This window comes from Alexandromys fortis, unplaced genomic scaffold, assembly GCF_014885135.2.
Source record: "Alexandromys fortis isolate MF-2015 unplaced genomic scaffold, M_Fortis_MF-2015_v1.1 scaffold_2_1_26212458, whole genome shotgun sequence".
In the NCBI taxonomy this organism is placed as follows: Eukaryota; Metazoa; Chordata; class Mammalia; order Rodentia; family Cricetidae; genus Alexandromys; species Alexandromys fortis.
In genome coordinates this window covers 18,359,073-18,371,076 of record NW_026067930.1, presented here as the reverse complement: position 1 = coordinate 18,371,076, position 12,004 = coordinate 18,359,073, and the positions used below count along the sequence as shown (strand labels likewise).

The window sequence follows — 12,004 nt, the reverse complement described above, 5'->3', positions numbered from 1 at the left end:
CTCCTCTCCTCTTGTCTCCTCTCCCCCCCCCCCCCCCTCCCCCCCCCTCCCCTCCTCTCCTCTTGTCTCCTCTCTTTCCCTTCCCCTCCTCCCTACCCTCTCCTCCATTTTTCTCCCTTCCCTTCCCTTTTCTCATCCTCTTCCCCTTCCTTACTCGCCTCTCTTTCTTACGGTACTGAAGATCAAACCTTGGACTTTGTAGATGCTGCCAGCGAGCTGTCATCCCAATGGCAGAACAGCACATTAACTCTCTAGATGTATTACAGAGAACTGAATGGTCCTATCTGGAAATATACACAGGACCTGGCACAGAGTATCCCTCAGTGAATGGTAGCCGACTGCCATTGTTATCCTGAACACCAACATCTGTGTCATCAGCTGCCTTTCAGGGAAAGCTTCATGTATGCCTGACCTCATCCAGTTCTGACCGTCATGTCTGATGCTACATAATCTGTGTAAAGTCTCAATCACTCCTCTCACTCCCCCTCCTTTGGTGGGGGTAGAACCCAGGGTCCTGTATGTGACAGATGAGCCCTTTTAAATAAAGTACCCCTAAAGTATTTCTAACAGATTTATGCCAAAAGTTCCAGAGGCACGAGGATAGAGTCTGTGGTAGTTTAAATGACAGTGCCCCACCACCACCACCACCGTCGCCGCCCTGCCATAGGCTCATATACGTGCATGAACTGCTTGAGAATGAGGAAGCATGTTATTGAGGATGGGGTTTGAGGTTTTAAAAGCCCGCACGAGGCCCACTGTCTGTCTGTCTGTCTGTCTCCCCATCCCTCTCTCTGTAAAGCTCCCCAATCTAAATTAATAAATCATAAGCAGGCCCCCGACTAAATACTTCCTTTTTATAAGAGTTGCCTTAGTCATGACGTCTCCTCACAGCAACAGAACGGTGACTAAGACAGTGTTGCAAATTTCATTTCTTGAACTCTGTGTCTGGCACACTCCGTCTTTTCACTTTTAGAGATGTGGGGTTCTGTTTGGTTTGCTTTTTCTTTGTTTGTTTTGATGCAGTGGACAGAACCCACGCTCTCATGTGTGCTCAGTAAGCACCCTCCCCAAACTTTATCCCAGCCCCTGTTTTTAATTTTTTTTTGTTGTTGTTGTTGTTTTGAAAGAGGATCTAAGTTCCCCAAGATGACCTGGAATGTATGAGTCACCAGAGGAGTTGGGATTCTAGGCCTGTGCTTCCAAAGCATGGATCAACAAAATGCTTTTGCCTTTAGACCCCTTTGCTCCTACAGTGCATTCTGGGTCTCTGAAAAGCCAACCTCATCTCTGGAACATTTTTATCCTTTGTTCTGTGAGTTACAACTAAAAGGAAAGACTGGTAGTGTTTGGAGTGCACAGGGCTGTAGTGCACAGAAGAATGTAAAACCAAGCTTGTGATACTTAATCCATTGTCAAGGTCTAGAATTACCTGGGACTCGGGCCTCTGGGCACGTCTGTTGACTATTATTTGGGGATTAATTGAGGTAGGAAGACACATCCTCTGTGGGTGAAACCATTGTCTGTTCTGGGAGCCTGAACAGGAGAAGAAAGGAGTTGAGCACAGTGTTCACCTCCCTCTTCCTCCTGACTGTGGATGCGACGGAACCAGCTGCTCAGAGCTCCTGCTGATGTGATCTCTCTATCATGATGGGCAACTGTGAACCCAAATGAAGTCTCCCTCATTTTATCACAGCAACAAACGACCCCCAAGCTCAACACTTTTTTTTTTTAACCTGACCTGTCTTGTAGGAGGAATTGGAAGTAGCAGAAAAGCTGTGTAATCAAGAGTTACATTTTGATCTCTCTCCCATTATCTTGGCTAAAGTTACTTTAAATCCACTTTCCTCTACTTATGCCCATCCTCTCTTACCTTCAGTCAGCTAGATAATTATGTGTGTCCTCACTCGGAGCCTTCGAGTGTTGTTTTGTTCTAGTAATATCAGCTAATAGGATTCTGTACCCTAAAATCAATTTCCTGCTTTCACATCCTCTTTGTAATGTCAGGGCTGGCGGAGGAAGTAATTATTTTAGCCTGTGACTCACTGTTGTTATTACCTCTTGAAGAGCTTTTGTATCCCAAGTGCCTAGCACCGTCCTTTGGAGGGAGAAGCCGGAGCTCAAAAGCAGCGGCTTAATCTTCCTTCGTCAAGGACCTCTGCTGTTTTGGGAAGCGAGTTCCTTCAATGGCTTCCTCTTCGGGTGATGTGAAGTGGGTGGTTATGGCCTGAAGCGCAGCACAGATTGTCTTAAAAATAAATAGCTTTCTAAGTCAGGGGTGGTGATGCACACCTGTCATCTCAGCACGTGGGAGGTGAACGCAGGAGGGTCGGGAACTCAAGGGTATTTTCTGCCGTCTTCTGCATTGTTCTAGGCCAACCAGCCTGGACTACATCTCACTAATTTATTATTATTATTATTATTATTATTATTATTATTATTATTATTATATTTGCTTTTAGCGCATTGCTGTTCTGCTAGCATGTGTGTCTTTGTGGTGGTGTCAGATTCCCTGGAACTGGAGTTACAGACAGTTGTGAGCTGCTTTATGGGTGCTGGGAATTGAACCTGGGTCTTCTGGAAGAGCAGCTAACCACTGAGCAATCTCTCCAGCCCCAATCTTACTTATTTCTAAGGGGAAAATTTTGCCTCATCATTTGCACAGAAAATCCATCCTTATTGCCACTATTATTTGGGTAGATCAGATAGCACATCCCTTGTCCCTTCTGAATATTTATGATATATGGTGCATAGGAGTCTGGTCCTTAACCAGTAGCTTGGTCCTTCTGCAAGCATCATAGGCAAGAAAAGCCTCCTTTTTCACGTGGCTTCACTTTTCTGGCCATGTCTGCTTTTCCTGTTTAATATTCCTTTTAATGCCAGAGCAATTGGGGGAGGTGGCTCAGTACTGGCCTAGCATTCCCAAGGGCACTGGGTTTGAGCCTTAGAATTACCAAGCAACAACAAAAATTCCAGTGAATAAATACCCAAGATCAAAGTAAAGCATCTAATGTCCAACGAAGCCATGTGCCTTGGGAATTTCACTAAAGCAAAGAAGAACACCTAGAAGGTCCCAGAAATTAGAAATCAGGACAGTGAAACTTTTTGTTTTTGGGGGTACGGTTGTAGCTCAGTTGTAATGCACTTGCCCCCATGTTGGAGGCCCAAGGTTCAACTGCCAGAACTTCAAAAGGAAAAAAAGAAAATCAGCTGTCAAGGACAGTTATCGATAAGATCACAATTAGAAAATGTATGTGAACATCAGAGAGGCTTCCTCCTGCAGGAACAAATAAAGAGACCCACAGCAAGATGCTACAGAGAGAGAAAAACATAGATAGATAGATAGATAGATAGATAGATAGATAGATAGATACATAGATAGATACATAGATAGATACATAGATAGATACATAGATAGATACATAGATAGATACATAGACAGAGAGAGACCTTTGAGCACACAACTCTGAATGGTAGATCTCTACCAAATCCCTCTCCTCCAAGCTCAGGGAACCCTGTAGAAGAGGAGGTGGAAAGAGGGTAGAAGAGCCAAAGGGTATGGAAAACACCAGGAGAACAAAGCTCTCTAAATGAACTGAGCTCACAGAGACCCAAGCAACAAGCATGTGGCCTACACAGGTATACGCTAGGTCTTCTGCTTATAAAGTAAAGCTTTCAGCTTAGTATGTTCAAGGACCTCCTGAGTGTGTGAACATTGGGTCTCCGATTCCTGTGCCTGCTCTTGGGGCCCTTGCCCTCCATCTATCTGTTGTCTTGCCTCATCCAAGGTAGGTGGAGGCAGGAGGATTAGGAGCTCAAGGCCAGCCTAAGCTACCTGAGACTTGGGAAATAAAAAAATCAGAGAGAAGAAAATAGTAGTCCTAAGAAACAAATGTGTTAAACTCTGCAACTCTGCATCAGGACAGCTGTTGACACGACTTCCATACAACACTGAGATCTGTCAAATAAGAATCAGAATGACTCAGACTGAGAGTCACACTGACTCCGACTCCTCCTTGAGCCTTCTTCTTTCCTATCCTTTCCCAGATTGTAACTGTGCTCTTCTGTGTTTAACAAACATCAAGAGAGGTTGCCGGGCTGTTGGCAGATGTTTTCCTGTTGGCAGATGTTTTCCGTCCAGCTATTCAGGAGGCTGGAGCAGAAGGATAGCATGTTTGTGATCAGCCTGGGGAATAGGCTTTGAAACCTTGTCCCAAAATACGATTATAAAATGACTGAGGTTGTAGGTCAGCAATAAACACTCACCTTACCTGGCATGCCTAAGGCCCAGGGGCGGTTCCTCTGCAATACAAAAAAACCAAGACAAATGAACAATTACTTAGACCAAATAAACTTTTTGAGGTTGGTCTTATAGAGCCCATGCTGGCCTTGGATTCCCTAAAGTAGGGGAAATGACCTTGAACTCCAGATGTTCCCTCAGCTCTAGTCTCCCTGGTTGCTGGAATTACAGGCATGTGCTATTCTGCCCAGCAAATTTGATAGGGGTGGGGGGGGGGGGGAAATAAGTCTTTTTAAAGTGTAAAAACAATTCATTTTTCTTTCTCTAGAATATAAACTTTCACATTTAGCTGTTATTTCTTCAAATGTTATGTAATGTAAAGAGAGTTTTGGCTTCCTTAATACAGTTATATCTCAAAATTTATCGCGTCTTAGCTCCTTTATTTCGTGCTTGCCTTTGACCTAAGATTTGATTCAGGTGTCTTCAGTGAGTCTATCTGTAAACTTGATCTAGATATCTGGTTCAAGTTCATGTTTCTCAGTGGGTGAAAGGTAACGGTGCTGTCCAGAAGGAAGGACGACGTGAGCCCAGGCTGGTATCAGAGCCAAGGCTGGTATCAGACTTTGGAAGTTTAAGACAAAGAACCCTTCAAGGGCTCCAGGTCAGGAGCATGCCAGATCTCTGACATGAATTGCCCATTTGTTCTTCACATGGAAACTGCGCCACAAACAACAGAGATGAGGACAGGTTTAGTGAGTTTCCCAAACCACCCACTCAGCTCGTGAATCGGGCAGAACTGAGAGGGAAACTCCGCTTGTCTTACTCCGAAACCTGTGTCCTTACTGGGACATGGAAAAAGAAAAATCGTTCAGGGTCATCCTCAGCTCCATAGCAAGTTCCAGGCCAGCCTGGACTACATGAGACTCTGTCTCAGGAAAAACAAACAGCAAAAAAAACTAAGTTGGGTCCAACTAGGCCAGGGATGTGCTTGTCCAACAAGCTGGGTGTCCCGATTTCAGTCCCCAGAACTCATGTAGAGGTGGAAGCAGAGAACTAACTCTGTAAAGCTGTGATGTGACTGCCACATGTGTCATGTCCAAAAAAACAAGTGATGTGGCCAGCCACTCTAGCTGAACTGGCAAGCTTCGGGTTCAGTGAAGAGATCTGTCTCAAGAAAGAAAAAATGTAGAGAATGACTAAGAAAGGACATTCAAAGTTAACTCCTGTCTTTCATATACACACACATTGTGCACCCGCATACACACACACACACACACACACACACACACACACACACACACACACACACACCCCTAAACGGTATGAAGCCTGTGTTCCTCCCTGAAGGGCATTTCTTATTTCCTAAGAGTTACTTGCCATCAAAGCATCTCAGTAAAAATCCCAGCTTGTTTGTTTTTATACGCAATGATGTCTCTTTTAGCAGACTGTGGAACTGGCAAGCTTTCCGACGAGCAGATGGCGCCATCTGCCCATTGCGGTGCTAAGATAGATATCTGGGGCCAGGCGTGACACTTACCAGGTGCTCCACAGTTGAATAGATGTGTGTTACCGACGCCATCACATGACCGGCTGTTTTCCTTCAGCTCGTTTTGTTAGTGAGTTGGTTGGTTAGTTGGTTGGTTGGTTTTCTTTTCGGGCTCCTAAAGAGGAGGTCTTGCCATGTAGCCCAGGCTAGTCCTGAGCTCAATTTATTCAACTTTTTTTTAAAAACCAAATTAATTTATTTATTTTACATCCAGACCACAGTTTCCCCTCCCTCCTCTCCTCCCATTCCATCTCTCCCTCTTTTCCTCCCCCCAACCCACTGCCCTCCTGTTCCTGTTGAGAAAGGGGTAGGCCTCCCATAGCTATCCACAAAGCATGGCATATCAAAGCTGGAGTCACACACACCATATCTAGAATTACACTCACAAAACACACTTAGAAAACTCAGTTAAACATGTAATAGAGAGACTAAAGTATCTTCAAGGTAAAATAGCGCATCAACATCAATGTGGGTGGCAGAAAACACACCATCTAATTTTATTTAAAAGCAAGTTATTCCTAGATCCCATCTCCCGTACCCTTGAACCCCCTACCCCAACTTATCCTGGAACTTACTATTTAGACCAGGTTGGCCTCAAACTTGCTAAAATTTTGCCACCGCTGCCTCTAAATTCTGGGAACACAGACATATGCCATCATATCTGGCTACAAAGTTGACTTTAAGTGTTTTCATTAGTTTGAAATTTTCTTTGGATCAGGAATTGAACCAGGACCTCACACACAGTAGTCAAGTATTCTACCTCTGAACCCTACTGAAAATGCTTCTGGTGGACTGTTACATGACTTTCCTGGGGAGACAGACGAGAAATGTCTGTTTACCTCAGATAGGGAGCTCAGAAACTTAAAAAAAAAGAACTTATGAAGCTACCATGGAGAGGTAAATGAACATGGTGGGGTTGCAGGAGCCCAAGTGGCCCATGAACAGCTACACCGCCAAAAGGTCCCATCCCCGTTGAGTTTCCACCTCCTACATTCTTTAATATTTTTAAGATTATATCTATATGAACAGGAGGGAGTAGCAGTTGAAATCTCCGGAGAGGGTCCAGAGGTATTATGGCAGTCTTGTGACTCTTTCCCTCAAGCAAGTGGGTTCTACTTTCACAGGCCCACTAACTGTCTGCTGTGTAGGTCTGCAGGCTGAGGTCTTTGCTAGATCATCAGAGCCGCTGTGCCGATGATGGCAACTGTCATGTCAGAATGAAGAATTCCTGTCCAGTACTTAGCAGTTATGGAATCTTTTGTATTGAGACTGCTCTCTGGTTATATTCATGCCGCAGCCAATGTTTCATCTAACTCAGAGTGCCAAGGGAAAACAGTAGGTATTAGTAAACGCATACAGTTACATATATGTGTGTGTGTGTATGTGTATGCATATATATGTGTGTGTGTATGTATGCAGTATTTAAAATACTGTTGTGGAAGTCACCATGGGTCATTTTTAAAACCAACAAACTGAGAACAAGGTCACACAAAATAACTTACATATGGATTTATGCAAAATGGTGGCTATGCACAGAGAAGCCAGGAATTTGGATACTTGTGAAATTTTAATTGGTTTATTTCTCAATTTAGATAGCACTAGAATAGAACAGCTAAATCTGAGAACATACAGAACTATCTGGGAATTCAGTGTGCTTGTCTTTGGTGGTAGTGGCAGTGTATGTGTGTGTGCTTGGGTTTTATTTTTTGGTGGGATCTATGATTGAATTCAGCCTTGTGTGTGCTAGGTAGATCCTCTGCCACTGAGCTACATCCTTTTTTTTTTTTTTTCTCTAAACCCAGCATTATTCTTTTGACCAAATAGTTTATCAGCATTTTAAGATTGTAAAGCATCCATATGAGTCATTGGGTTAAATATTTCCTGTAGTACTTTCCTAATAGGCATACTACAGTCTGAATTCTTATTTTAAAATAGCATATAAAAGCAAATACTTTATAAATTGGCACTGGGTGAATATAGTAGTAAATCATTTTCATGTCAAGGTTCATTTCATCATCTGTATGAATTACCCACATTAATATAGGCAGGAACTGGACCTGTTCGCACAGGCCTGAAATCTCAGCTATTTAAAAGGCTGAGGCAGGAGGATTCCAAGGTTAGGTATTACTTGGGCTACATAGTGAGTTCAAGATCAGCCTGGACAATGTAATAAGGCCCTGTCATAAAATTAAAAAATATAAAAAGGACTGGGAAAACACTCAATGGTACATTGCATCTTTCCTGTGGATGAGGCCCACTGTTTTGTTCCCAGAACTGCAACAACAATACTGCTACTAATGATATTATATTATATATATTATATATATAAAATAATGATATAATAATGGGATCAGAGGAATTGTGCATTGATAATTACAGGGCACCCTGGCTTGTTTTTGTTTTTGTTTTTAATGAGATGTCAAAGGCAGCTGTGAATCAATTAATGTAGATAAAGAGGTTATTGGGGTACATAGTGGGTTATGTCATTTTCCTTGTTTATACACTTTTTGCTTCTTGCATCCCTAAGTAAGAAATTTGTTGATATTGAGTATTTTAAAGTTTTTCTGTTTTCCCTACAAAAGAGCTAGCCATGGCGACCACAGACATTCAGACTTTTATTAAGCAAAGGGTTATCTTTTAAGTGAGATAACTCTGATCTTTATTATATTTATTATTTTACTTGTTTATTTATCTGTGTGGGGTGGGTATGGAGGGGTTCCTGTGTGCCGTGGTGCATGTGTGGAGCCAGAGGATATCTTACAGGAATCACTTCTCTCCTTCCACCGTGTTGGCCCTGGGAAGGAAGCTCAGGTCATTGGGCTTGGCAGCAAGTGTCTTTACCCACTGAGCTATCTCCCCTGCTCTTAAACAACCTTTGCAGACTACTCCAACATTAGCTATGCCTACTGGCTCACACCTGTAGTTACAGCGCTCGAGAAACAGATGCAGGGGGATTGCTGCCGATTTGAAGCCATCCTGGGCTGTGTGATGAGGACCAATTCAGTCAGTCCTATAGGCAAAACCTCATCTCAAAAATAAATTTTTAAAAGTCCCTCCTGCTGTGGGATATTTTTCTGTATGCTGTGAATATGTTTTATTACCATTGGTTAGTAAAGAAGCTGCTTTGGCCTATAGCAAGACAGGATAGAGCAGGTGAGAAATCCAAGCAGAGATACAGGCAGAGGAAGCACAGAGTTTGGAGGAGATGTCAGCCAGCTGCCAGAGGAACAAGATGTATTAGAATACAGGTAAAGCCATGAGATATGTGGCAAAACATAGATTAGTAACAATAGGTTAATTTAAGTTGTAAGATCTAGTTAGTAGTAAGCCTGAGCAATAGGCCAAACAGTTTGTAATTCATGTTAAGCCTTTGAGTGATTATTTACAAAAGCAGGTGCAGGACTGGCCAGGAGAGAAAAGCCTCTGTTTACACCCTCTGAATTTGACTACCTGAGATATGTTTTCAGAGTCAAGAAGAGAACAGTGGACCTGATTTTAATCTGCTGAGTGCTGGTGCTATTTCTGCCAGGACTCTACTGGGTACCTTGTCTTGCATCTTCCTCAATGGAAACAAAGTTGAGCCATTCCTCTTGCAGATCCCTTTATGATTCCCTGGTTTTAAATTATGTTGAACTTTAAAATTCCTTGGATCTGATATTGACTTGGATTTTTCCTCTGTATCTTCTAAAATAAGTATCTAATATATATTGATTATTTTTCAGTTAGTTTTTAAGGAATTTTGTTTTTACCAAAAGCTACAGGTAATTTTTCCATTGAATTTCCAAAGCATTTGAAATAAAACTTTTTTTAAAAAAAATTTATTTATTTATTATGTATACAATTTTATGTCTGTGTGTATGCCTGCAGGCCAGAAGAGGGCACCAGACCCCATTACAGATGGTTGTGAGCCACCACGTGGTTGCTGGGAATTGAACTCAGGACCTTTGGAAGAGCAGGCAATGCCCTTAACCTCTGAGCCATCTCTCCAGCCCCCGAAATAAAACTTCTTAAGAAATTTGAAGCTTCTCCTACCTCTCTGTCCCCAACTGTGGGGAGATAGGCATATTCCTCCATGCCTTATCTGTTATTGTTTTCTAAAAATAAGTCTGTGGAACTATAGTTCATGTGCTATATAATCCATCCATTTAATGTGTACAATTTGAGGCTGAAAAGAGAGCTCAGTCAATAAACATATTTGTTGTGCAGTCACAGCATCTGAATTCAACCCTGACCACTAAGGTTTAAAAGCTTGGTGTGGTGGCTGTAGAAATCTCAGTGCTGGGGAGGCGGAGGCAGGTGAATCCAGGTGCTCACTGGCCAGCCCGCCAAGCTCAATGACCTGGGTCTAATCCCCAACTTCTACTGGCAGAAAAAGAGAACTGACTCCCATAGTTTGTCCTCTGACCCCCACATCCACACCATGTGGCCTGTGCATGTTCCCCCTGCATACACAAAGAAATAAACACAATAATAATTTTTAAAAAGTAGCAGGTGATACCTGATTAATAATGACCTCTGGCCTCTTTATGCATACAATGTTTGAACACACGTGTGCCCATGCATACAAACACACAGAAACAATCAATAAAACGTACAGTTCAGTGGGTTTTTTTTTTTTTTACACGTATTTGCAAAATCGTGCCATGAGTCTCAGGCAATTTTAGGATAATTTCACCAAGTCAGAGTAACAATCCATTATTTTGCCTAATACCTCCCTTTCAACCCCCATGATGTCCCACAGACCCAGAGAAGTCCCCTGTTTTATATATTTTATCTGACCGGAATGGTGTAAGGTTGTGTTCTCATTATTATTGTTGAAACTCTGTGGGTTGATAATTATTTCAGAACAGAAAATTGAAAACTGAGGCTGTGGCTGTACCTTATAGAGCATCTGGTTTGGTCCCCAGAGCACAGAGAAACACACACACACACACACACACACACACACACACACACACAGAGTTCTTACAAATGATTGATGGCCAGAGATGTGGCTTGTTTGGTAGACTGTTTACCTATCATGCTTAAACTGCATGCAGGGGCACAGGCTCTAATCCCAGCTCTCGGGAGACAGGGGAATGAATGATCAGGATTCCAAGGTCATCTTTGACTGTGTACAGTGCGTTTGAAGTCAGCTTGGGCTACAAAAGTATCTGCTTCAAAAAGAAAAAAAAATGAATTGAAGAAGTGTTGATGTGGGGCAGACACACGCACTGTGCAGAATCCTGAACACACGTGATTACATGAAGCTGTCATCATCTCCCAGAGAACCCAGTGTGTTAGGTAGAAAAACAAAGAACGTGAACAATAAGGGTGTCCAGTAAGGTGAGTGATCCCATGGTGGGAGGACACCAACAAGACACCATAAAGAGAACTCAGGTTGGGGCTGAAGTCAGGGACTGTTTCACAGAGGAGCTGGCTGCCAGATTCTTTCAAAGCCTGTCATGTGAGAAGAATTTGGGACGGCGTGTGGGCTCTGCGCAGGTGCACGTGGCGTCTGTGTAGCCTCTTTCCTGGGACTTTTGCCCCTGTTGGCTAGAGCCTTCTGGCTGTCTTGCTCTCTGGCCAGCATGCCACGCATTCCTCATGGCTTGTTTCTTCAACCCAGTGTCCAACAAGCACCCATTTGTGGACAGCAACCTCCTCTACCAGTTCAGAATGAACTTCCGTCGGAGGCGAAGACTGATGGAGCTGCTCAATGAGAAGTCCCCCTCCTCCCAGGAGACGCATGACAGCCCCTTCTGCCTGAGGAAGCAGAGCCATGACAGCCGGAAATCCACCAGCTTTATGTCAGGTAGGCCGGCTCCGTTTTGCACGCATGCGTTTTTTTCCTGTCTTCTGAGAAATAATGCAGAGCGGGGCTGGGGATGTGATTCCTTTGGTACACTGCATGCTCACATGCAGGAAGCCCAGGGTTTTAATCCCCAGCCCCACTCGGGTTCGGTGTTGTATGCCTGTATATTCCAGAACTCACGAGGTGGAGGCAGGAGGATTAGAAAAAAAGTCAAAGTCGTGCTCTGCCACAGTGTATTAGGTCCACTTGGGTTCCATGAGACCTTGTGTTAAGAATAAACACTCACTTGCATGCTTCTGTACACGCGCGTGTGCGTGCGCACAGACACACACACACTCACCAACTACAGAAGTGTGAATTGTTTAAGAGGATCTCCAGCTCCCTTGACTTTGACACTAGGAACTTGTTGACTTAAAGTTCAGAAGCT

The 12,004-nt window shown here is 43.3% G+C and overlaps 1 protein-coding gene across 1 annotated transcript in view; it reads left to right on the top strand.

The window, feature by feature from the left end:
- Deptor (DEP domain containing MTOR interacting protein) overlaps window positions 1-12,004 on the top strand; it is a 135,422-nt gene that overhangs the window by 84,936 nt on the left and 38,482 nt on the right. Inside the window, exon 5 of the mRNA XM_050145013.1 lies at window positions 11,392-11,577. Coding sequence (XP_050000970.1) covers window positions 11,392-11,577 — 186 coding nt within the window. The remainder of the gene's footprint in view (window positions 1-11,391; window positions 11,578-12,004) is intronic.